Raw genomic sequence first — 24841 nt, forward strand, 5'->3', positions numbered from 1 at the left:
GCAGAGTCTCTTTTTATTTACCGGACAGGACGTTTGCCTGCACCATGACAACAGAGCGAAGACGTGACTGGAAACGAGACGACGACACCAAGCTGCTCTGTTCGTCTCCTCGTTTCCAGTGGGGCCTTCGCGCAGTTCCGTGAACATGACTAGTATATTATGAGCAATACCAAAAGGAACACAGGAACACGCACAAAACACCATCACACCTATCTATCAGTGATACGCATCGGCCGCCGTCGGAAACAAAGTGGAAATGGGCACGCTGTCCTACCCACTGTTCCCATTCCCGACATGCGTCTTATCGGCTGTCGGACGATACCATATTACCGGTCAAATCACGTAAGCTGCTGCTTTGTAGAAATGCCACCGTAGTGGGAGAGCTAACAGTTACAAGAAGAGCGCCCTCCTTTCCCCGTTTGTTTTTTACAGCGCCATCCGTATATCCCTCTGAGTCCGTTTCGAGGCTGTTTGCCAGGCGTTCCTGTGTTCCCTTTCAAATTGCTCATAATAGTGCGCATCCACCAGCCCACTCCCCCGTATTCTGACGTTTACCAGGTAGGACGAAGAGGACGGCGCGCGACTGCTAATAACTATTTTTCCGTCGCAGGCACTGCAACCAGCTTCTGCGTGCTCGACTTCTGCTATAACCAATGGGGTCAGCCGTTCCGCAATGCCCCCAGGACAAAAGCAGAAGGTAAGAAAATGAACAAAAGACTATTGAGATGATGCTCACGACATGACGGGTTTTAAATCTTTGTTTTGGTTTTCAGATTTTTGTGCTGTTTCTATCTTCGTATTTTCTTGTTCTTATTCTTATTTTATTACTTCTTTATTCTGTCATGTTTTCCCTTTCGCTTTTTCTTTTTGTGGGTCCACCCACGGAATCAAATTTTCCGTGTGCAACTGACTGAGGCTCTTACAATTCCACAATCTGACAAACTCTCCCCCAAAAGTGCTTCAACATTTATTGATTTATTGTAGGGTTTAACGATGAGGCGCCCCGTAGTGGAGGGCTCCAGATTAATTTTGACCCCATGGGGATCTTTAACGTGCGCCGAAATCTCGTACCCGCACAGGCATTTTTGAGTTTCGCCTCCATGAGAAAAGTGCCTGCTGCAGCCGCAAATCGAAACAGCATCCCGCGAACCCGCGTTTTTACTTCGCACAAATGCTTGCTAACTGGACCAACCGAAGAGGCACACGTCACCGTATCGAATACACAGGATTCATACAATCAGCCCAACAAGTGTATTATAGCGTTACTATGAGGGCATCACCATGCTTTTGCAAGTATTTACTGAGTGCACAAGACTAAAACCCACATTCAACTTTCTGGGGCAGTTGGCCATGTATCGGTGGTGTACTAAGAGTGCGTGCCAGAAAGTCTTCGCACTGAAATAGTCATGCTGAATTGCGTTCACAACGAATTAAAAGTGAAACTACACTGCGCAGCTCACATAAACGCCCTCAACTGCAACGCTGAAGAGCTGTAGGTTCACCAGCTGTGCGGTACCCGCGGCGTCACGAGCTGCGTGGCACGCATCCTCAAAAAATTGGCCGCGTATCTGCTCCTTTCGTTGCAAATGATGTCAAAAGACGATAGTCTTTACCGGCTTTTGCGAAGTAAATGCCTCCCTTCGCTTTACCGTTCACCTCTCATGTTGTTCCTCTTGCGTCGCGCACCTGCCAAGGTAAAGACGCCAAATGTTTGCTTAAATCATTTTAAATTTCCCGCGTTCCACTGCTCCAAACCGGGTGTCTCGATGCGAACGCTGCCGTACGGCGAAGACGCGCGTTAATCGAGGCACCCTACTTCAACGCTTATAGCACCGCGTTTCCCTACTCCACGTGCGTTGCAAGCAGAACGTGGAAACTATCTAGTGGAACCTTGCGTAACTGTTGCCGGTTGATTTCTTAAAATGGCGCCAGAAGCTATAGCGGCGCGGGCGACAGCAGGCGACGGCGGAGTGAATTCTTTTTCTGCAGTTGATGAAGTATTTAATTTCGCAAAAGTCAAGCATGTTTGAATTTTTATAAAGGAACACTGCAAATATCACTTCTGTATTGATTGGTTGTCTCATATTTGCGTAATGTCTTGTTCTTCTTCAACAATGTTGACAAGTATGAACATTACACCGGACCAAGACGGGTAGATTTAGCTGTGACTATATAAGACTACTGCGCAGGCATTGTTTTGCTTTGGCCGGGTGGCTGAATCGAGTCACAGACAGACAGACGGACAGACAGACAGACATACAGACAGACCAAAATTTCTGGGTTTAAGTAGCCCAAGAAAGACTATCGTCTTTAAAAGGTCCATGGCTTCATCAGCTGTAGGAGGGACTGACTCGCGTACATGGAACGTAAGGGCATACCCGAAACGTTGGTGATGCACTAATAAAGAAGATATACTCAAGATAGGAGCTGCGGGATTTCATTTTCTTATGCCGGCTGCATGTCTTCAAAAAGGCGAAAAACACGGTACCCTAGGCCACACAGCACAAGAATGATTCCCAAGACAACATTAAAACCCACGATCACTACACTGAACACAATCGAATCGTGCATGATTGACACACAAGGCTACGAGACGAATGCCCTCGCTCCCTTCTTCGCATGTTGTCCTCGTTTCTCGCATCCCTAGCCGAAGACCATTAAAACTTCTTTACCCCTCGTATGCACCCTTCAGAGTGTTTCTAGGGCGCAGACCTTCGGCGGCCGTCTCTGGGCTGAGCCGGTTGTCGGCGTAACCGAGGGGGCGGATGGCCTGGACCGACAAGTGAAAGAAAAAGCGACCGATGAAAGAAAGCAAAGCAGGAGAGTGTTGCAGAATTGTGAGGGGAGGGCGGACACCCCACATCAGAATGTTTTCGGCCCTTTTCACCGATTTCTCCCCTTCAAAAAATCTCATAGCATATACGTTCGCCATGGCGGCGCGAGCCAGCGCTCTCCGAAAGTATGCGGTGGGGGAAAGGAAGAGATCCGTATGCTGTGCCCGCACGAGGCTCTCGACGGCGGCACGCTGGGGCGAAAACGTCAGGAGGGGCGTGCGCGTGACTATAATGTGCGTTCGCTTAAGACGCAGTTCGCGGTCCCTTCGCGAGATTCATTTCGCGCCGCCGCCGCAGAGGTTCACCATAGCTGCCGTCGAGAGAACCCACGAGGGAGTGCTCTCAGCGCACTGCTGCTGCGCCCAAATATCGCCTTAGGGAGTATCGTGATCACCTGTTCCTTTTTTGCTAATGTGTTTAAAGTATGTTCTTTATTGTTTTCAGTGCTCCAATAAGAAATGTGTTCCGATAAGAAATAAAGCCTCGTATATGGCATCTAATCACAGAAATTTTAAAATCGTTTTTTTTTTTAATTTTTCGCGGCCCTGATAGCCCTCCAAGCTCTGTCTGGGAAACTATAAATTGCCTCTTGTGGCCTTCTCAAAAACGTCTCTAAAAATAGGTCGGCATGCAATCCCAGAGAGCAGTCACGGAAGACTGCTTGTCATGGCCCTACAGAGAAGCCGCAGAGCCGACCTCGCAATCGCTAAATACCGGAAATCTTTGGCCATTCGGACCACATTGTCAAACGCCTGCAGCGGGGGGAAGAGCTGGAATGAAAGGAAGGACAAACTGCATGCATGCACTGATCATTAGCCAGATATCGTACAGCCTGCCGTACCGGAAACCTGTCCGCACCTAAGAAGCCATCATATCAGAACAGCAAATAGGGCCGCTCTCAACCTCCCGATTTTCACGATCACCGTAAGGGTCTTTAAACGGCGTGATATATTACCTTTGAATAAATCAGAGAGTTCCTCTCCTAGCCCATAAGGAACTTCGGAGAAACAGCAATAGTTGGATCGGTCATCATATGGAGTACAGGCTCAACTTCAGAGAAAAAACCTCTGGACGCCATAATGGATATGTCGCCGATGCAGCGCCTTTCCATAAAAGCCCTCCTTCAACCGAAAAAGATAGATCCAAACTCGCACATGGGCAGGCCACAAGCCAGTGTCAAATTCATTCGAGGGAAGTTCCAAAACCATGAAAAAACAGTTTACGCCGAAGGCGGGACATTCGACAGTCCGAAGGCAAGATTGTCACAGTGGACTATCCTGAAAATCGCTGTGAAGTTATTAGCCTCCTACTCACAGGAACGGAAAAGAACGCAAATCTGACTCATCCTAGGGCAATTCACCTAGCGAAAATATCGAACTAGCCATCTTTACAATCGCCCAAAAGGCGGTTAGTCTTTTGGATCCAAGAAGGATACCTAAACGCCTGAGAAAGATTCTCCAAACCACAATGATGAAAGTTAACATCAAATTACATGTAGACACGAGGGTTTTGAAAATAACTACGCAGGCAACCAAGATATGCGCGAAGTCGAATGCCGTCCTCGGTGTCGTCTTGACCCGCAAGGTCCCCTACCGAGAAAAAAAAATCTCCTCATCCTAGGCATATAGGAACACCACACTTCCTCGTGCCTCCGGGTATCTCAACGCCGAAGAATCGCAAACTGTGCTCAGGATACAAACCAACACATACATCTACAAATCTTAAAAATCATAGATATTTGGTAGAAAACATCCGACATTAACTAGAACTGTGCTGAATACGTGGAAAGAGCCACTCCCTTCAATGCAACCTCGTCATATCCAAGGTTATGCTAAGGGGAGAATAATTAAAACATTACATATTCTAGTTATATCGACCGATGGCAGGATCCTCGGTCCAGCTTGTCAACTCCAGATAAGCGTGAGCTAACTGTGGGGTACCGGACTTTGGGGACAACACTTCGGGGCTACCATCTGTTTATCCCCCATTTTCCGAAGTTTCACTATATTGTACTCAACAAAGATCTTTCTGTCTCTGTGCCTTATCAAAACCCAAACATTTTGTCAGACCACAACACTTCAGAATAAACACTTTTAAACACTAGCACCCGCGCCTTCTCGCTAAAACTGGTCAACACCCCACAGCCGGAACTCTTCACGTCCACATTGTAAACCACACACGTGTAGATGGCGCATGCCTCTCCTGTCCCGCGGCGATTAAAAAGATTTGCCCCTAACCTAGCTCTCGTAACTGAACATTAGTGCTTGGAAATAATAAATGCTTAAAGCTTCAACCCCGTTCGAAAACTCTCCCCCGTCGTCGAAGTAATGCCATCGCGTCATACAACTGAAGACCTAAACGTAGATGTCACCTGCAACTTTTTCTTTATGTCGGGGAGAATGGGTGTAGGTTATTCTATGTTTGCATAATCTTTTTATAAGTGCAGTGGAACTGAATGAATGAGTTGATGAATGACGTCAGTGAATCTCTCTCAGGTGCTGCATAGCAACCTTCCAACACCGAGTGCGGGAGTGCCGGGCCCGCCCTACCCCTCGCATCCACACCTTCTCCAAATGGGTGACTCCGGTGTGCGAGCTGGGTCGGAAGGTCCAGAGGCTGCTCTCCGTGCAGGGAGCTTCAGTGGCCGCCTCACCGAGAGCGCTTCCCCCCTCTCCGCAATCTGCAGCGCTTTGAAGGTGAGAGGGACAAGGTTTTTGAAACCACTAAGAAGAGCATCTTCTTGCCGCATTCTGTTTAGTCCCGTGAATACTGGTAAAGGTTCTCACGTTATCCCTAGTCACCGGACTGCTCCATGTTCTGCTCCGTCCTAACGGACCGGGTATATAGAAAAAGTGTATGTGCACGCGCGATTTTGGCCGGGAGAAGCCTCTCAGCTGAGAAAGTAACCGGGGTCGCAATCAAGAAGCAGACCACAATAAAGACCGCCAGGAAACCTGAAAAAATTAATATATAACCATAGCCGAAACCGTGGCTTACCTGCACTGAGGCGGCCACTCGTCTGCTCTAAATTTGTAAAATAAACGTTTATTCCCCGCCCTCCTAGCCGATAAGAGGGTCCGCAACATTTAGAGCGAGATGTGTGTTTTCGTCGATTGTTTAGGTTAGAGGAGGGGGAGGCGGCGTCGCCCTGTATACATGCCCCTCGCCAGGATGCGCAGCTCGTACTAGAAGCCACGCGCTCCGTCGTTCGTATTTCAATTTATCACGATAGTATGTATCCACCAGCCCACTTCCCCACTATTCTGACGTTTAGCAGGTCGGAAGAACAGTACGGCGGGCGACTGCTAATAGAGTTATTGCAAAGCGGAGAACGGGAGAACCTGTAAGCGACCGGCGCTACTGCGCGTGCGCAGATGTGGAAAAACGGGATCTGCGCATGCACAGGTGTGCCGGGTACCGTACCGGGACCGATTCCCCGCTCTGCTATAACTCTCTAATAACTATTTTTCCGTGGCAGGCACTGCAACCAGCTTCCGCGTGCTCTACTTCTGCTGCTACCAATGTGGTCAGCCGTTCCTCAATGCCCCAAGAACAAAAGCAAAAGGTAAGAAAACGACCAAAAGGCTATTGAGATGGCGCTCACGGCCTGACGAGTTTTAAAACTTTGTTTCGGTTTTCAGTTTTGTTTTTGTGCTGTTTCTATCTTCTTTTCTTCGTCTTATTCTTGATTTATTAGCTCTTTATTTTATTGTGTTATCCCTTTCGCTGTTTCTTTTTGTGGGTCCACCCCGTAATCAAATTTAATAATTTATTTTCTTCACCACAGTTACAAACTTTTCTCCAAAAGGGCTTCGAAAATTGGTTTTTGACTGCGCACAAATGCTTGCTAATTGTACCAACCGAAGAAGCACACGCCACCGTATTGAATACAGAGCGCACTAAATGCATTGCAGCGTTTCTGTGAGGGCATCACCACGCTTATGCAAGTGTTTACAAGTGCACAAGACGAAAACTTTCTGGAAAGGTTGGCAGGTAGCGGTGGTCTCATAAGAGTACGTACCAAAAAGTCTGCGCGCTGAAAAATTTATGCTGAATTGCTTGCAAAGCGAATTGAACGTGCACTACACTGCGCGGCTCATCTAAACGCCCTACAATGCAACGCTGAAGAGCGGTAGGTTCACCAGCTTTGAGGTACCCGTTGTGTCGCCAGCTGCTGCGGGGGAGACTGGCTCGCGTACACCGAAAAAAAGGGCATACCCAAAACGTGGATCGTGCGCTAATTAAGAAAATAGACTTAGGATATGAGCTGCGGGATTGCATTTTCGGGTGCTGGCTGCACATATTAAAAAAGGCCTAAAACGCGTTACCCTAGGCCACACAGCACAAGAATGATGCCCAAGACAACATTAAACTCACGTCCACTACACTGAACTTAATCGAATTGTGCATGATTGACACACAATGCTACTAGCCGAGTGCCCTCCCCCTCTCCTTCCTCGTGTTTTCCTGTTTCCTCGGCATCCCTAGCCGAGGACCGGTAAACAATTCTCCCACCTCCCCTCGCGGGAACCCCTGTGTAGATGCGATGCATAGGGGGTTCCGTTGTTGTTTCCGTTAGGTTGATTCTCCCATTGCGTGAAACGTGCCGTGAACCCCCTGCCGCGGCTATGACGCACCACAATCCAACACAATCCACTTTAATCCAATCCAATCCAAATCCAATCCAATCCAAGCCAAGCCAAGCCAAGCCAAGCCAAGCCAAGCCAATCCAATCGAATCCAATCCAATGCCCCTCGCGAGAGAGTGTTCGCTATCGGAGAGGAGAGGGGGTGAGCGGCGGAGAGCCCAGCTCGCGCGGCGAGGAGAATGGGGGAGGGGTGTGGACGGACAACAACAACGCCGTATGGAGGGACAAGGCGATTGAATGAGATGCAGTCGCATCTAAAACTTCTCCTTTACTGCTCGTGTGTACCCTTCATATTGTTTTTTTCCTAATGATTTTTCAGACCTATTATTTGTTTTCAGTGCCCTGAAGAACTTTGCTTAGCCTGGTCGTAGCACACGAAAGCAATTCTGACGAAGGCTGTGTATACGCCTCAAAGGGGCCAGCCTCTTCAACGGGCCACGAAGACAAAATACAATTTTTAAAGGAACCCTGCAGCACTTACCATCGACTACTCGGAATTTATTTTGGGGTGAAGTCTAGTGTCCTAGCCATCTCCTGCCGGAAGAATAATGAAAATGCCTTTTCTATAACCGAAACTACGCGCGTTGAGGAATCGCATATAATTCCCTCTCAACTCGACCGGTGGGGGGTTGGGGTTTGCGACGGGAAAAGGAAAGGAAATTCACTGGGGATATTTTGAGCTCGGCAGGGAGCTCACCTGCATACAACCCAGTGCAGGGGAAGGGAAGTAGAGGCGGAGTAATAGGATAAAGTAGAAATAGAGAGAGAGAGTGAAAGTTATATAGAGAGCTGTCAGTCCGGGCACATCAGTCAATCACTGCACTCCGGGCTACAACCGCTCCGTAAGGCCGGTTGTCTCCAGGAAATGGTGCAGATAAGCGAAGACTTCCCGTTGGGTTGCCGCAGGCCCCTTCGGGAACAGAAGGTCCTCCATGCCGGCGCTGGGAAGGCCTCGACGCTCGAGCGCTCGGTGGAGCTCTGCTCTCGGCCCCGCGTGGTGGGGTCAGAAGCAGAGTAGGTGCTCGAGCGTCTCCAGTTCGGAACAGTCCGCACATGTAGGGGAGTCCTTGCGCCCGTTTCGGTGCAGACGCTCCGCCACATTGCAGCAGTTGAGCCGCATGCGGAGAAGCAGGCAGCGGGCGTCCCTGCTGATGCGTGCGGGCAATGGTCTGGGCGCCAGGCCGCTCACGACCCGAGGGTCGGGGTGCATCGTCTGCACCATGCGGGCCAGGGCAGTGCGGGCCTCGTCGAACGCGGTGACATCTTGGGAGACTGGGGTGCCCTTCTGGTGGGCCTCCCTGGCGCGGGCGTCGGCGTCTTGGTTGCCCCGGATGCCACTGTGGCCTGGCAGCCAGTGGAGTCGCATGTCGCAGCCTCGGGAGGCCACACTGCGCAGCTTGGTTGCAAGGGAGCGCTCGGGGTAGCCGCTGCTGTTGGTGGGTTGATCGGCCGCGTGCAGCCCCAGCAGGGCAGTCCTGGAGTCCGTGAGGATGACCGCCCCGGGGTGTTTATGGGGCCCCCTCTCGAGGAGGAGGTCGGCCGCCAGGTGCAGCGCTGCCAGCTCCGCCCGTGTGGAGGAAGTGGGGAAGGGCAGGCGGCAGCTCCGGCTGGCTCGCAGCTCAGGCACCACGCACGCAGCCGCCCCATCGCACGTGCTGTGCTTGACGGAGCCGTCCGTGAAGAGATGCAGGTAGCTGCTCAGCTCGTCCTGCAGCAGAGCGGCCGCCTCGTAGCGGATGGCCTAGGGGGGTGTGGTCCGCTTGTTGCGGACCCCGCGGAATGTCGTGGTGATCTGCAGGGCGTCCCCGGTGTCTGGTGGTGGCGGCTCCAGACGGGGTCGGTTCGGAACCTCGATGCCCTCCTCGAAAATAGTGAGCAGCGCTCCCATGTGCGAGGTGGGCCGGCTACGGAACCTCTGCAGGAGCGGAGCCCCGTCGCGTACGGCCAGCAGGCGCTGGATGTGCCGCAGCCCCGTCTGCAAGGCCCGCATCTCGATGGGCCAGGTGCCCGCCTCGGTGTAAGTGTCCGCCACCGGCGACGTGGAGGGGAGGCCCAGGCAGAGGCGGATGGCGCGGCGTTGGTCGATCTCCAGCTCCTGCCAGCGTCGTGGTCCCAGGTAGGCGAGTGGAAGCGCGTACAGCACAGCTGCGGAGGCCATGCCGTGGAACACGCGCTGCGCCACTTGGTGTGAGCAGCCATTGCCTCGTGACAGAAGCTGCCGCACCTCTTGGAGCACCCGTGCGCTGCGTGCCCGGAGGGCCTTGACAGCTGGTAGCCATGTGAGCCGGCAGTCAATGAGCAGCCCCAGGTACTTCATGGTCAGCCGCCAGGGAAGAGGCCGCCCGTTGAGTGTGATGGGCGGTGTTGCCTGTCGAGCCCTGCATCCTCCCGGATGCAGCATAAGGGCCTGCGTTTTGGCCTCCGAGAGCTGCAGGCCACGCCTCCCTAGGAAGACTGCAACTGCGCCCACAGCCTCCTGGAGGCACGTCTTGACTATGTGGCAGTCTTTGGAGGGGTCATGGGTCCAGAGTGCCACGTCGTCAGCGTACACCGCTACCTCCACTGGGTGTCGCAAGCCTGGAGGGATGCAGTCGGGGAGAGGAGCCAGCCCCAAGTTGAAAAGAAACGGGCCCAGCACGCTTCCCTGGGGCACCCCGGAGCGGACGTCTCGAGGACTGCTGGTCGCCCGGCCGGCCTTCACCCGCAGGGTCCGGTCACGCAGGAACGCCCGGATGTAGCCTCCTAGGCGCCCCACAACGCCCATGCCGTCCAGGGCCTCCAGGATGGCCTCGTGGGCAATCGTGTCGAATGCCGACCGCATGTCCAGCAAGAGCAGGAAGGCCACCTTCTTGTCGTGGTGGGCCTGTTCCAGCATGGAGATGACGTCCCACATGGAATCAGCCGTGCAGCGGTGCCGCCTGAAGCCGCTTTGCCGCTCCCGGAAGATGCCGCTGTGGTCCGCAATCCACTCGAGACGGGCCAGGGCTGCACTCTCCATGACCTTCCCAGAAGCCGACGTTAGGGACACTGGACGGTAGGACTCTGTCTCCGTCGGGGGCTTGCCGACCTTGAGAATTGGCGAGATGAGCCCCACGAGCCTGGGTGGTCTCCGTCGGGGGCTTGCCGACCTTGAGAATTGGCGAGATGAGCCCCACGAGCCAGGGTGGCGGGAGGACACCAGTCTGCCTGACCCGATTGAACAGTTGCAGAAGCGGCTCTAACTGAGTCACGTCCAGGTTCCGCAACATCTGGTACGTAACCCCGTCCATACCAGGAGCGCTCCGCCGCTTGAGGCATCGATTCAGGGCAGCTTGCAGCTCACGGAGCGTGATGTCCGTGGAGCAGAGGGACACCACTTTCTGGTCGTGTGGGGTGGCTGGCGCCGCGTCGGGTGAGGCCGCAAGAGCTGGAGGCGGGGTTTGAACAGCCTTGGGAAACTGGTCGGCGAACAGCTCCGCCAGGGCCCCTTCTGTGATGCCAAGGGATATGGCGACCGCATGCAGGGGACGCCGGCTGGTGGTGATAGGCCCCAGCAGAGCCTTAAAGATACGCCAGGCTCTGCCCGGGTCCTTGCGAGAGTCCATGCACGAGCACAGCGACTCCCAGCCCTGCCTGCGACGCTGCCGTGCCCGTCGGCGGCATTGGGCGTCCGCCCGCCGGTACTCCGTCCAATCCTCTGGGCGCTTGCTTCGCAAAGCCTTCCTCTGTAGCTGGTTGCGGCGGGCCCGAAGCCGTAGCAGCTGCATGTCCGAGGGTGGCGTGCAGAGAGGTACCTCTCCCCGTACCGTTGCCTTGTCGGCGCTCCGCACAACTGCTGCGAGGAAGTCGACTTCAGGGTCCTCGGTGCATTTGGTCATTTCCTTGCGGAAGTCGACCCAGCTAGTGACTGCGTAAGCCCTTGTGTCGGCTCGCTTGTGGTGGTTCCCGGGGGTGACCAGTATGGGGTAGCGGTCAGAACCCCACATGCTGGCGGCGGTCTCCCAGGAATAGGCGCACCGCTGCGTCACCAGGGTTAGGTCGATGCATGACTGCTGGACCGTGCCACGGCGACGACAAGGGCGGACGAAAGTAGGGCTGCCGGTGTTGGCCACGTGCAGTCCACAGGTGGTGACGGCGTCTAACAGCTCAACTCGACCGCGGACAACGCGACGAAAGCTGCGCGCTCCCTCCCGGAGAGGGAGCGGTTCGTGGCGTTCACTTCGGCGGCCTTCGATATATCACAGGCTGGAGAGTTTTCTCCTTTTCTCCACTACGTGGAGGGGGCTATTTCGGTCTGGTGCAACTAAAATCAGCCATAGCTGTCTGCTCGCAAGCGCGCGCTCAGGCTGGTAGGGCGTTTTTCAAGCAATAAACATTTCTTGTCGAGTGGTCTGGTTTAAAGGGAAGTATTCTGTTCGTCACTCAAACTCCGCGGGCATTGAAAACACAAAAGAAGCGCCATAACTGTTCGTACAGGCTCAGGCATAGAAGAGGTTGGTGCACAGTGCCGCCGACAGCATATTGTCACAGGAAATGCGGGAAATATCCCGTGAAGTTTACCGGCGTCAGCCAATCGTACAGCCACCGCAGAAATGACGCCATTTCTGCGTTGCCAGTGGTGCATAATAACAGAAATTGAAGAGAGCGCGGTTGGTTTTCCCGCATCGTTCACAGCGGTTTGTGAGCTAACCAATTCACGTGCACTTGTGAAAATTGGGCCAGATATTCCTGGCGGTGTAATCTACACGTCACGCTGGTTTATTTGCACTGCTCAAAGAGCGTTGCAGGGTCTCTTTAAATAAATATCCTCACTCACGTGAAACCCAGGGAAGGGTGAAGCATGCAGTTTATTAGTGTATAATTGGCGCCTTGGCGTTTTTTCCAACGGAGATGAAACTGTTGGGCGGGAGAGGTATACAGCTTTGCTGTAAAAGTCTCGTGTCTTTGATGCACCAAGGTCGCTAGCCCGAGGCGTAAACTATTGTCCAGGTGTTCTTTTTGTTACACGTTACGTCCTAGCGCAGGCGTGAACGAGTTTCCCGCTGTTTTAGTACCGTGACTACATGACGAGAACGACGATTACGACGACGACAGGAGACGCCAACAGCCCCAGCCCCTAAGGAGCTTCGCCCCTAAGAGACAGCTTCTTGCCTATACCAATGACACCATTTTTATCGCAGACTTCAACACATAATTGAGATACGAAGGAAAACAGATGAAGCAGTAGCGGCAGTACAGCCCATTTCCGAAAATTTCTCAATGACGCTCCCTGAATTTTATTGGTGTGATTGGCGGCCTCCAACCTGAGCCGGCGCCAAGAAACATGCCTGGCCGGATGTAATGCGGCCCCCAGCTTCGTTTGTTTGTGTGACTTGAATGCTAACGGGCACTTGGCACACTACGTTATAACCGGTTATAGTGCTAACAAATATTACGTCAATTTTCCCGATATTACGACACTGCATCGCGAAATTTCACGTTTTTCTATGTCTCGTTTTGCCACTTTACAAAATGTATTTTGTGGCTGCGATGGAAATGATCGGGTTACCAAGGTGAACACAAGGGGCGACATCGAATGAAGTGTAAAGGGCGACATCTATCCCCTCTATAATTCGCCAATTCCAGTGCCCTTAGGGAGAATGGACTGCGGGCACCCAGGATGACACTTCCGCTTAGCGCCGCTAACGGATCTAATAAAGATTCCTTGGCCTGAAAGGTAGCGTAGATAGCTCGCGTAAATATTTCGCGAAATACAATGTTATGTGTATGTTACTTGAAATCCCCCATATTTATCGCGTGAAAAACAATTCAAATACTTTATAGCGTTTACCAACCGTACTTACATGAGTTATAAACTTATGGTGGGCAATATTGTGTCGCAAGTCGAGACCATTCCGCGGCATGTCCGTGCGGCGACAAATTTATCAACGAACTGCTCGACTTTCTCCCTCGGACCAAACAAAAGGATTTCACGCTGAAATCGCGTCTTTATGCGTGCGGGCACGTCGCCTGAGCGAATGACGGTGTCGATATGACAGTGAACTTTCCACTTGACTCCACGTTGCCTCTACAAAAATGCCATGAACACCTGATACAGTACAAGCTTCAAAACTTCACGTGGCCGCTCTGAATATTTCGTGCTGCGTTTCGTAATGAATTGCGATTTTCGAGCTCCAAGCGAACCGCAGCAAAGAAGTTGCCCAGCCCGATTTTTTAAACTTTAATATAACGCTATATTCGAACCCGCGGCGGTGGCTCAGTGCCTAAGGCGTTGTGCTGCTGAGCACGAGGACGCGGGTTCGATTCGCGGCCGCGGCAGCCGCTTTCATGATGGAGGCCAAAAGCGAAAATGCCTACGTGTGCGAGATTTCGGCGCACGTTAAAGGTCCCCAGGTGGACAAAATTAATCCGGAGCCCTCCAATGCGGCACGCCTCATAGACTTCGCTGCGTCGGCTCGTTAAACCCTACAATCAATCAAATCAACGCTATATTCCCCTCAACTATAACATGTGACTTTCCCAAAAATTGTCGGTTTTTTGCTTTTCGGGAGCACGGCCACTCGTCCCAGCGAACTCGTCATATGAGACCGGGTAACAGGTGAACTTGCCAAAGGGAAACTCTTCTCCTAGCAATCCTGTAGGGGGGAGAGTGGTGCAACTGAGTTTCTCCTTCTTTAAAAATGTGTCGGGTGCGATTTTGCGGAGGATACGAACGAGCACGTACGTAAGCGAAGGTGTTCAGAAGAAAATGTCCGACATTAACTTAGAACTGAGCTTAATTCGCGGAAACAGCGAACCTCGTCTACGTAACATCGCCCTATGCAAGGGGTGAACAGTTAAAACATTACATATTCCAGTTATATCGATTAATCGCAGTCTGTCCTGTTCGGATTGTCAGCTCAAGATCATCTCAAGAACAAGAACACTTCGAGGCCATCTGTTTATCCCCCACTTTCCGAAGTTTCAGTATATTGTACTCAACAGATCTTTCTGTCTCTGCGCCTTATAAAAACCCAAACATTTTGTCAGACCACAACACTTCAGAATAAACACTTTTAAACACTAGCACACTCGCCTTCTCGCCGTAACTGGTCAACACCCCACAGCCGGAACTCTTCACGTCCACATTGTAAACCACACGTGTAGATGGCGCATGCCTCTCCTGTCCCGCGGTGAATAAAAAGATTTGATTTGATTGATTGATTGTAGTGTTTAACGCGCCGACGCAACGCAGGCGATGAGGCGCGCCGTAGTGGAGGGCTCCGGATTAATTTTGACCACCTGGGGATCTTTATCGTGCGCCGAAATCTCGTACACACGGGCGTTTTTGCTTTTCGCCTCCATCAGAAAAGCGGCCGCCGCGGCCGGGAATCGAACCCGCGACCTCGTGCTCAGCAGCGCAACGCCTTAGCCACTGAGCTACCGCGGCGGGTTAAAAAAAAAAAAAAAAAGATTTGCCCCTAACCTAGCTCTCGTAACTGAACATTAGTGCTTGGAAATAATAAATGCTTAAAACTGCAACCTCGTTCCAAAACTCTCCCCCGTCGTCGAAGTAATGCCATCGCGTCATACAACTTAAGACCTAAACGTAGATGTCACCTGCAACTTTTTCTTTATGTCGGGGTGAATGGGTGTAGGTTATTCTATGTTTGCATAATCTTTTTATAAGTGCAGTGGAAATGAATGAATGAATGAATGGCGTCACTGAATCTCTCTCAGGTGCTGCATAGCAACCTTCCAACACCGAGTGCAGGAGTGCCGGGCCCGCCCTACCCCTCGCATCCTCACCAACTCCGAATGGGTGATGGCGGGGAGCGATCCCGATCTGGGGGTCCTGAGGTTGCTCGCTATTCCGGGAACTCCAGTGGTCTCCTAACAGAGCAATGTCCCCCCCTCTCCGCAATCTGCAGCGCCTTGAAGGTAAGAGGGACGAGGTTTCTGCAACCACTAAGAAGAGCATCTTCTTGCCGCATTCTGTTTAGTCCCGTGAATACTGGTGAAGGTCTTCACGTTATCTCTAGTCACGGGACTACTGTATGTTCTGCGATATCTTAGCGGACCTGGGGTATACGTAGAAAGATTGTATGTGCACGCGCATTTTTGGCGGTGCGAAGCATTCACTCGCTCAGAAAGTACTATTATGAGCAATATGAAAGGGAACACAGGAACGCGTGGCAAGCAGCCTCGAAACAGACTCGGAGCGATGTGCGGATGGCGCTGTGAAAAACAAAGGGGAAAGGAGGGCGCTCTTCCACTAACTGTTGGCACTCCCACCACGCTGGAATTTCTAGAAAGCAGCAGCTTACGTCATTTCGCCAGTAATATGGTGTCGTCCGACAGCCGATAAGACGCACGGCGGGAATGGGAACAGTTGTTAGAACAGCGTCCCCCTTTCCAATTTGTTTCCAACGGCGGCCGCTGCGTATCACTCATAGCTGGGTCTGAGGGTGTTTTCTACGCGTTCATGTGTTCCCTTTCATATTGCTCATAATAGTACGTAACTGGGGTCGTAATCAAGGCGCAGACAATAAAGACCGCCAGGAAATCGAACAAAAAAATAGCCGAAAACGCGGCTACCTGCACTGAGGCGGCCACCCATCTTCTTAACATTTGTAAAATCAACGTTTATTGATCCAACTTCTAGCCAATAAGAGTGTCCACAAGTTTGAGAGTGATATGTGCGTTTTAAAGACATGTTTAGGTTGGGTGAGGGGGGGAGGGGGGGGGGCAAGCCTAGTGGCGTTAGAAGCGCCTTAAAAGCATAACGTACTCGCACCATTGTTCTATGTCCCTCTTGGCATACGGGCCATCTGGTCATGCCTGTTTTCATCACAGCATTGAAGCCCTTTCGGCACAATGTGTCCAGGCGTGTACAGCAGTGGAAAGAGAGAGCGTAACCATATGCACGGAAGCCTAGCAACGCAACTCCATCATAGTTTCTGCAGCCAGCCAAGCCCGTCGAAAATACTGTCCGTGGTTCTTTACAAGCATGATCGAAGCCGACTACACTAAAGACCGAGTAGATAACGAAACACCGGAAATATAGAATCCTTAGATGCCAAGTTCTGTTGCTTTTGTTTTCTTTTTTAGGGGCGGGGGAGCCCCAGAATGGAGTAAAAGCGCCAGCGTCTTTCAGTGCTTTGTGAAGTCTGGTATCATGGTTGCGGCCAAAATATTGCATTCGAGGCACTAGATGAGATTATTCCACTAGGTTTCATGTTTACTCTCGCCGTGGTATTTGGGCGAATGCCTGATTGACCAAAAAGCTAAACAGTTACAAAGTCGCCAACTGTTCAGTTGCCCTATGTTACGAGGTATCCGTGTATAAGATGGCCTATGATGACCTTCGCTATTCGGAATGTTAACCTATGACAAATTGGCTGTAATGAGTGTACTTCTAACAAGTTCTAAGGATGAGCCAGCAGATGAATCTCAAGAGATAGCTACTGTAGAACATACGACACTTCAAGGAGAGCAGTCAGCTGTGTCTAGTATTTAAGAGATTTTTTTTTCATAAGGAACGACGATCTGAAATGTAGTTCAAAGTTCAAGTGTCATGGAAAAACGAACCTGAAGATGCAGTTGCAAGGACTCAAAATAAAATTGGTGCATTTTCAATGCACAGGGAATTATTGTTGCGAAATAAACTTTGTGAAAGCTGTGCCTAAACCTCTTGTATTTTTCTTGCCTTCTGAAAAACTATCAGCTACATTCCCCTTCTAGTCATCAGAGTTTCATGACATGGTGTTAAAATTATTTACGGACATCAATTTGCACTTTTGCACATTTCTATCCGTAAAGGTAACTCCGGTTAAATGAAACTGTTTTTTTCCGTCCCTTGAAGTTCCTTTTACCGATAGTCTTCTGTATACTGAGCTGATCGCGAACCACAGCAAGTCAGCGGTTCCAAATATGTTTTGTTCCTTTGTGCGTCACTTAGTTGAAACTTGTAAAATGAAAGTAAATACCGTTCCACCTCGTTCCAGACTTCGCAGCCAAAAATGGCTGATTGTGGACCATACTCTCAATTGCAAGGGGAACTTGAGAGCCGCCTCAACAAGCTTTATGAAGAACGCGACATTGTCAAGACTGTTCTGCAGCAGTGGATTGAAAAGGTAAGTTGAATATTTTTCTATCGCTCCACTAGGGAATGACGTGATCCGTGTCTGCGTTTTGGAGAAGCCTTGCCATCGACGTACCGCGGCCCGAACTTCCTGGTGTTCATGTGCACTGCTGTCATATATCCTCCTGGTCGTATGCGATGGGACAAGCCTATGCGTTCATACTGGTGGGCATAACTTTGGTTGTAATATTCAACAAAGAGGGCCTCCCCAAAAAAAACCTATTTCACGTGAAGTTGAGTGTGATTTTTTGATTCCGGCCGGCCAGCTTTCATAACATCGCACGTTGGTGATTGTTTGATGCTGAGATTTCGCCGATAGCAGCGTGGGAGACCATATGTATAGAAATGGGGACATCGCGGTGTACCAAAAAATGTCATCTAACGCAAAAACATACTGTTCTGCAAGTTAATTTCAGATTACACATTAACAGCTAAGTTTGAGAGCTGGGTGATCGCAATTTTCCCCGCCTCGTATAGTAGCGAACGAATTTTGCGTTTAGCAACTTTGGCGCAAGTATTTTGGTGCTTTTGTATATACATTCGCCGTCTTGCCTTTTGTGAAATCGGACCTTAGTAGGCCTACGAGTTTTGTTCACGCGGGTACTCTCGCAACTGGCGCATATTTCCCTGGAAGTCAGAAATGCAGCAGTGACAGCTTTTTTGGTGACAACTTCCACAGATCGTCCAGCGCGCTAAGTTCTTTTCGTCATGTGAAACTATTTATTAACTGTATTCCCTGTAATAAATTCCCCATGGCCCTCCAAACTCTCACCAACGACACCCCATCCGACGTATAGTGACCTTGCTTTGGACAACAGCCCCCACAGGCGTAGGCGCGAATGACGTGGTGCTCGACCATGCTCGTCAACTTATTGAGCGAGCCGCCATCTCATGTACGCCCGCAACCGATCCCCCTGCAGGCAAGCCACCTCCCTCCTTCAATACAGGGATATTTCCCTTTTTACTTCGGGAAGGCGCCCACAAACTGGGCTTGTCTCCTCCGTCCTGTTGTGTTAGCGTGGTGGACGAGCGGCAAGCAGAAGCAGCTGCCTTGGTGTTCACGACAAAGAGCCGAAGCCAAAACTTAACTGTTTTACAGAATGGCGAGAGGTGAACAGCGAAGATACAAGAACAGCAAGGAGCCGACTTGCAGTGTGCGCTCTTAGTTAATTCCAAAAAGTCGACTGATCCGAACTACCGAGAGAGCGAGTTTAACACGCAGAAGCGGTAATTGTTCCCCTGATTCCCCAGTGCTTTCGGACACGGCCCAAACACACTACAGACACACGCACACTTTTTTCCGGTTCCATGAGAGTCGGCAGTAGCGGCGCATGTTGGTTCTGAGAGGGGGAAGAGGACATCTCGGCGAGCAGCGTGCGCCCGCAGATGCAAGTTTCTGCATGCATTGCAGCTTGTTTTGTACTTTGCAAATCCCGCGGCTCGAGTCATCGCTGGCGGGTTCCGCATGGCGGATGCTTGTCTCAACATGTTCGAGGAAGGCGGGCTCTGCCGTCAATCATAGGTGCTTCGCCACACTACACCAATTTGTAGCACTCGCGGGAAAGGTAGCGGCGCGCTGAATCATAACACCTTCTCCACCTTGGGGGGGCAGGTCCGAAATCCTGATGGGCAAAGGTCAGCAACTATTGTCGGAGCAATGATCTTGAAGAGATGTGGTCGACAGACGCTTCGCAACACTACACCAATTTGTAGCACTCGCGGGAAAGGTAGCGGCGCGCTGAATCATAACACCTTCTCCACCTTGGGGGAAGGGGGGGGGGGCAGGTCCGGAATCCTGATGGGCAAAGGTCAGCAACTATTGTCGGAACAATGATCTTGAAGAGATGTGGTCGACAGACGCTCGACTCCCGGCCTGTGCTGAACGACACTTCTGAAGCTTCACCGTGTCGGTCACTGCAGTTGCTCTGCAGAAACGTCTCTGTCTTGCTCAGGTAACCGACAGAACAACACCGAAAACGCAATTGCGTCGCCGGCAAGTGCGAAGACAATCTACACTGAAGCTTTACCAGGCTTTTATTTGAAACAAAAACACTCGATTAACTAGCTACACTTGTTATATCTTAGCCCAGCAGTACTGTAGCCAAGCACGCGAATCTGAAAGGGTGACATATTGCATCAATGGAAATATCCCACACAAAACGAAATGCAATCGTAGCGGGCGAAAGCTGTTTCCGGAAAAACAAAGCAATCGAGAAAGTCGAGCGTTTACCATCCACTTGTCGCGCTGAGAGCTGCGAATCGAGCTCTCGGCATTGCCCTGAGCTTCCCCCTTTTAAATTGGACATGATACGCCTCTTCTCCGAAGGCTGCTGCGGCTGGTTGGGAGGACATCGGTCAATCTCTGCGACAAGTGTCAAATGGGCGGATGAGTGGTCGAGATTTTCCAGCGCTCAAACGAGAGGCGCGCACTCCTTGGATGTGGCGTCCCCGTGGGGCGATGCGAGCTCGCGGCTTGAACCCTCGGCATGCCAGCTCTCACACACGCGCCGAAACTATTTGCGTCCCACTCTGAAGCACGCGCTGCAACTATGTGAATGAGCTTTTCCTCTATCGTCGTGCCTCGCCTTTTTAGCTACACCCTCGGTAGGCAAACACCGAAAGGTGTTATCGTTCTCCTATCTGACTGTCTGGGCTACAATAGATACGTGCTGCCCGGTATCGGAAGACGTCTCAGCCTCACGCGACACCCGAATCTCAACGAGCTCCGCTGACCGTTGCTCGACATCGAGTACATGAGCTGGTGGTAGGACGGAATCGATTCGCTCAGTTGCGACATTGTCATTACTCCCAACTGCACTGTGAAAACCATTTGGTGTTTCGACTGCAGGCTTTGCCACAACGACGCTCGTGTCTGAACTCGCCTCCAGACAAACACCTTTCGGTTCAGCGAATTCGTGCTGCCCCGTCTCCGTACTTTTTATAGCCTGATAGTTTACGCGCTGACGCGAAACGTCGTTATCTCTCGAAGGGTTCACGTTCGAGTCGGTAGCCGTTCCCAAGACCCCCCGTGAATCTGAACGCTCTAAACACCACTCCGACACCTGATCGCACTCAGTGTACTTGTGCTGCCCTCTGTTGTGAGCCTCAGTTATGCCGTACCTCTTTTATTTATCTCTTTGCTCTCCAAAATGGCGGCACTCTCCCTGGTAGCGTCTTTCCCAAAGAGCTCAATCCTATCATTTCTAAGCACTACAGGGCTTCGAAAATGAACCCGTTCTCCCACAAAAGCGGATCCTACCTATTCGAGAACAGGTATCTGCGTTCAGGAACAAGTTGTGCATGTTGGGGGGATATCGCCGCCTGGGTGACCAATTCACCAAACGTACCTCCGGGGCTGACTATAGCAATCGGCAGGGGCACGTTCCACACTGCTACGGCCCGTTTCGCTCCCGTCGGCTGATCCGGCTCGACGTACCAAGAGTGAATCATGTTTACTGTCAAAGCGGTGTCGCGAAGAACTCCGCACAGTTTACCCGCCTTCACTAGCTTGTCTTCACACTTTAGTACAGTTTACCGTTGTCCATGAGATCACGTACGCAGGGCTACAAAGGCTGCCTGCTGTCTCTGGTCTATTAAGTGAAAGACAAGCTTGCCGTTTTTGCAAATCGCAGCGAAATTTCCGGTCTCGCAAGCTATAACATGCGGACTGTTTCCACGTTTCGAAAGCTTTCTTCCTGCGCTGCTCCTCAGCGTCTGCGCCTTCCTCGTTTTTCCGGCACATTCACTGTCCGTGAATGCGGTCATTTTAGTTTAGCTCTTTTCATGGGAAGCTTCGGCCCTGACTTGTCACGCCTCTCCCTGAACTTTTTTGCTGTCCTTGGGCCCCTGCGGCCCACGTCGAGCGACACACTCATGAGCTAGTTGAGCTTCCTGATACACAGTATTTACATCAGGCTGGTTCTGCACCCAGTGCCTCACGTTTTCCAGTACACGGCGGTGAAACTATTCTAGACCGAGCACTCAAACACCTTCTCGTGCTCTCTGAAAGCCTTTGCTTCTGTGAACCCCTCTTCTATGTTAGCCCTCAGCTTCTAGGCAAACTCCGAGTATGACACGCCCTTAGCCCTCTAGGCCTTACAGAATTTCTGGCGAAACGCCTGATCAGACAAACTGCAATTACGCAAGAGGCTCGACTTCACTTTCTCGTGGTCCTCCACCTCCTCTTCTGGCAAGCGGGCCATCTCGTCGCATGCCTCACCCGGCAAAAGCGTCAGCAGCTTTTGGGGCAATGTGTCTGGGCTAAATTGGGCCTTCTCGCACGTATGCTCGAAACTGACGTCTTTTTCTACTTCGTAGGGTCGCATTAGGTCACATATTCCCAGTGTAGGTCGCGACAGAGTGCACACTGCTGTCACTCTGACGCCTAGGTCCAGATATCGACCTCAGGACGCTTCATCTCTATTTTATGCTGTAGCTTTTTTCGCTCAAGTTGTAGTTCATGGTCTCGGTTTCCTCTCTCGAGCTCCTGTTTTCGTTTCCCATGCTCGAGCTAGATTTGGTATTCTCGCTTGTTTGCCAGGCTGCAGAGGCTGGCGCTCAGCCTCTGCAGCCTGGCGTGTGGCGGCTTTCCGTTCATTGATCAGCTCAATGCACTCCGACAGCTCCTCATCGGTAGCCCTAACTGCGAGTATAGCCTGTATTAGCTCTGGCACTCTCAGCGCGGAAAAAAAACATCCAAGCGCAACTGTTTTCCAAACGACAACTGTATTTTTTCAACGCTTTGAAATTCATGGTTGTCTAGAGTACTCTTTCCCACTGTACTTAAATAGTCTTGTGCGAATAACATACGTTACAAACACACACACCCTATTAGCTAACTTCTGAAGCCTGGTAAAGCTCAGTGAGGGAAAGTCCCGCACTCAACATTGACCGCCATGAATTCTGGGACACGTTAAATATGCCCACGTGGTCAAAATTAATCCGGAGCCCTCCACTACGGTCGCCTCATCGCCTGCGCTGCGTCGGCACGTTAAACCCTGCAATCAATCAATCAATCAATCAATCAATCAATCAATCAATCAATCAATCAATCAATCAATCAATCAATCAATCAATGCAATCAATGAATTCGGCGAAGACCGAAGCCGCCTTGACGTCCATGGCGTTGGATCTCGCACAGCTGGCACCAGTTTTTACATTGGCGAAGGCGTCCTCGAACCGAGCTCCGTCGCCTCCATCATGTAGTGGTAGCGTGGTAGACGAGCGGCAGGCAAAAGTAGCAGCCTTTGTGTTAAAATTCAGTGCACATCTTTATATAGCAGTAAGAATGGTGGGTAAACAATGGAGTTTGCGAACAAACGCGTAAACATTCAGGCACCAGTGCGTACGGCGCTCACTATGCCGCCCGAAGCTGTACACCCTCGGGCTTGTCGGACACGACACTGTCCAATTGGCATAAGTCCATCACCGCTTACGCCACCCTGTTTGTCGAACATACCCAATCTTTCACGAACAATTACTAACAGCTGTAACAAAAGTAACCAGGTACAAATCCGGTCAAAACATAGAGCAAGTGTGAAGAGCGGTCTCTGAGCGATATTGTGGCGCCACCTATGAAGACGGACACCATGCAAAAGACAACAAAAGACCTTTTTTCTGTTCGCAGCAGCTTTACTTAATATACTAGCTTTCCTTTCAGGTACCTTCCCTGAATACGTCTTTGCTGCCGTCACGGAACGCCCCATTTAGCAGGAGAATTAAAAATTTGGCTTAAAATGTTCAAGTTCTCAGTGAATAGGGACCATAAAGACAAATTAAAGGCTTGCTTTATTCGAAAGATGTGGTGTTTGATAGTGATCCCAGCGCTTGTCTGGCAGCAAACGATATTTTCTTTGCTGGGAAATAAAGTGGGTTGAATTGCATTGAAAACACTATGGGAACTTCGGGGCTTTTAGCCCCCTACATACTGTCACAAATGCAAAACAATTTTTTTTACGTGTGAAATGCTTGCGTGTGAACAATAGTAAGTTTTGTTCGAAGAATAAGTGTGGCCACCTAGTAATGTGCACGACTGGACAGACCGGTGAGGGCCGTTATGCAAGGTGTGCCTGCTAGTCCACCACTGAGTGGGTGCAAGAGGCGTCAAAACGCTTTAAAAAGGGAAACGAATTAGAAAGAGAACACAGAGACAATCCTTACGACATAAATGAAGTACACTGAAACAGTGAACGATGTACAGCCCCCGATTTTTTTTTATAATAATGTCGGTGGAGCGTTGACCGGCGGGTTGTTCAGCGCCCTCTCACGGTAGAAATCGGCGAAACAAGCGAGAATAGGTCGCACAGTTCACATGCGCAGAACGGTCCCGCGAATGCAGTCGTCGTTTGCTATAGGACTCACCGGAAGGGCCTTGTTTACGGCAATGAGATAGGCCGCTCATTACAAGCAGAAAGGGCTTGTGTCGCACATGTGGGAACAGCCTTGTTCCCGCATGTGCGACATTCCCTGCTCCAGTGTTTCGACCACCTGCCCATAAAACTTCAGCGCAAATGTCAGTGGTAACCTGTGTTCCTAAAACTATTGCGTTCAAGTGTGTGTTTTTTTCTGTATACCCACCCCTTATATAATACCCCCAGTGGGGTCCTTAAGGAAATAAAAATGAAATGAAATGAAACCCCTTTCCAACTCGCCGCGGTGGCTCAGTGGCTAAGGTGTTGCGCTGCTGAGCACGAGGTCGCGGGTTCGATTCCCGGAGGCGGCGGCCGCTATTCTGATGGAGGCGAAAGGCAAAAACGCCCATGTGTACGAGATTTCGGCGCACGTTAAAGATCCCCAGGTGGTCAACATTAATCCGTAGCCCTCCACTACGGCACCCCTCTTCTCCTCCGCTGCGTCGGCGCGTTAAACCCTCCAATCAATTGAAACCACTTCCCGCTTGTAATAGCGCCCTGCCTTCGTTGCCGTGAACAAGGCGCATGAAAAATCGCTGTAACCACCCGGCAATGAAGATAGCCGGTTGATTGCCAGTGGGAAGGGGTGGTGTCATGATGGTGGAACAGCCTAGCAGACGACGGCTGCACGGGCGGCTTCGTTCTGCGCAAACGAACTGTGCGGTCCATTCTAGTTCGTTTCTCCGCGTCCTACAGTGATAAGGCACTGACCCATCCACCGGTCGACGCTCCAGCGACATTAGAGAGCTTTAGCCCTCTTCGTGCTCCGTCTGTTCAGTTCGTACCGTGTTGACCGGGACTCGACTGCGCTTGCGCGCGCGGGCACGGCGAGGAGGAAACCCCCGGT

The 24841-nt window shown here is 51.1% G+C and overlaps 1 protein-coding gene across 1 annotated transcript in view; it reads left to right on the forward strand.

The window, feature by feature from the left end:
* The window catches only part of LOC144178940 (uncharacterized), a 101090-nt gene that overhangs the window by 74485 nt on the left and 1764 nt on the right, over positions 1–24841 (forward strand). Inside the window, exons 4-8 of the mRNA XM_077707095.1 lie at positions 611–697; positions 5330–5530; positions 6313–6399; positions 15181–15381; positions 17448–17576. Coding sequence (XP_077563221.1) covers positions 611–697; positions 5330–5530; positions 6313–6399; positions 15181–15381; positions 17448–17576 — 705 coding nt within the window. The remainder of the gene's footprint in view (positions 1–610; positions 698–5329; positions 5531–6312; positions 6400–15180; positions 15382–17447; positions 17577–24841) is intronic.

This window comes from Haemaphysalis longicornis, unplaced genomic scaffold (assembly GCF_048455015.1).
Source record: "Haemaphysalis longicornis isolate Haplotype H1 unplaced genomic scaffold, Haemaphysalis longicornis Haplotype H1 scaffold_1, whole genome shotgun sequence".
In the NCBI taxonomy this organism is placed as follows: domain Eukaryota; kingdom Metazoa; phylum Arthropoda; class Arachnida; order Ixodida; family Ixodidae; genus Haemaphysalis; species Haemaphysalis longicornis.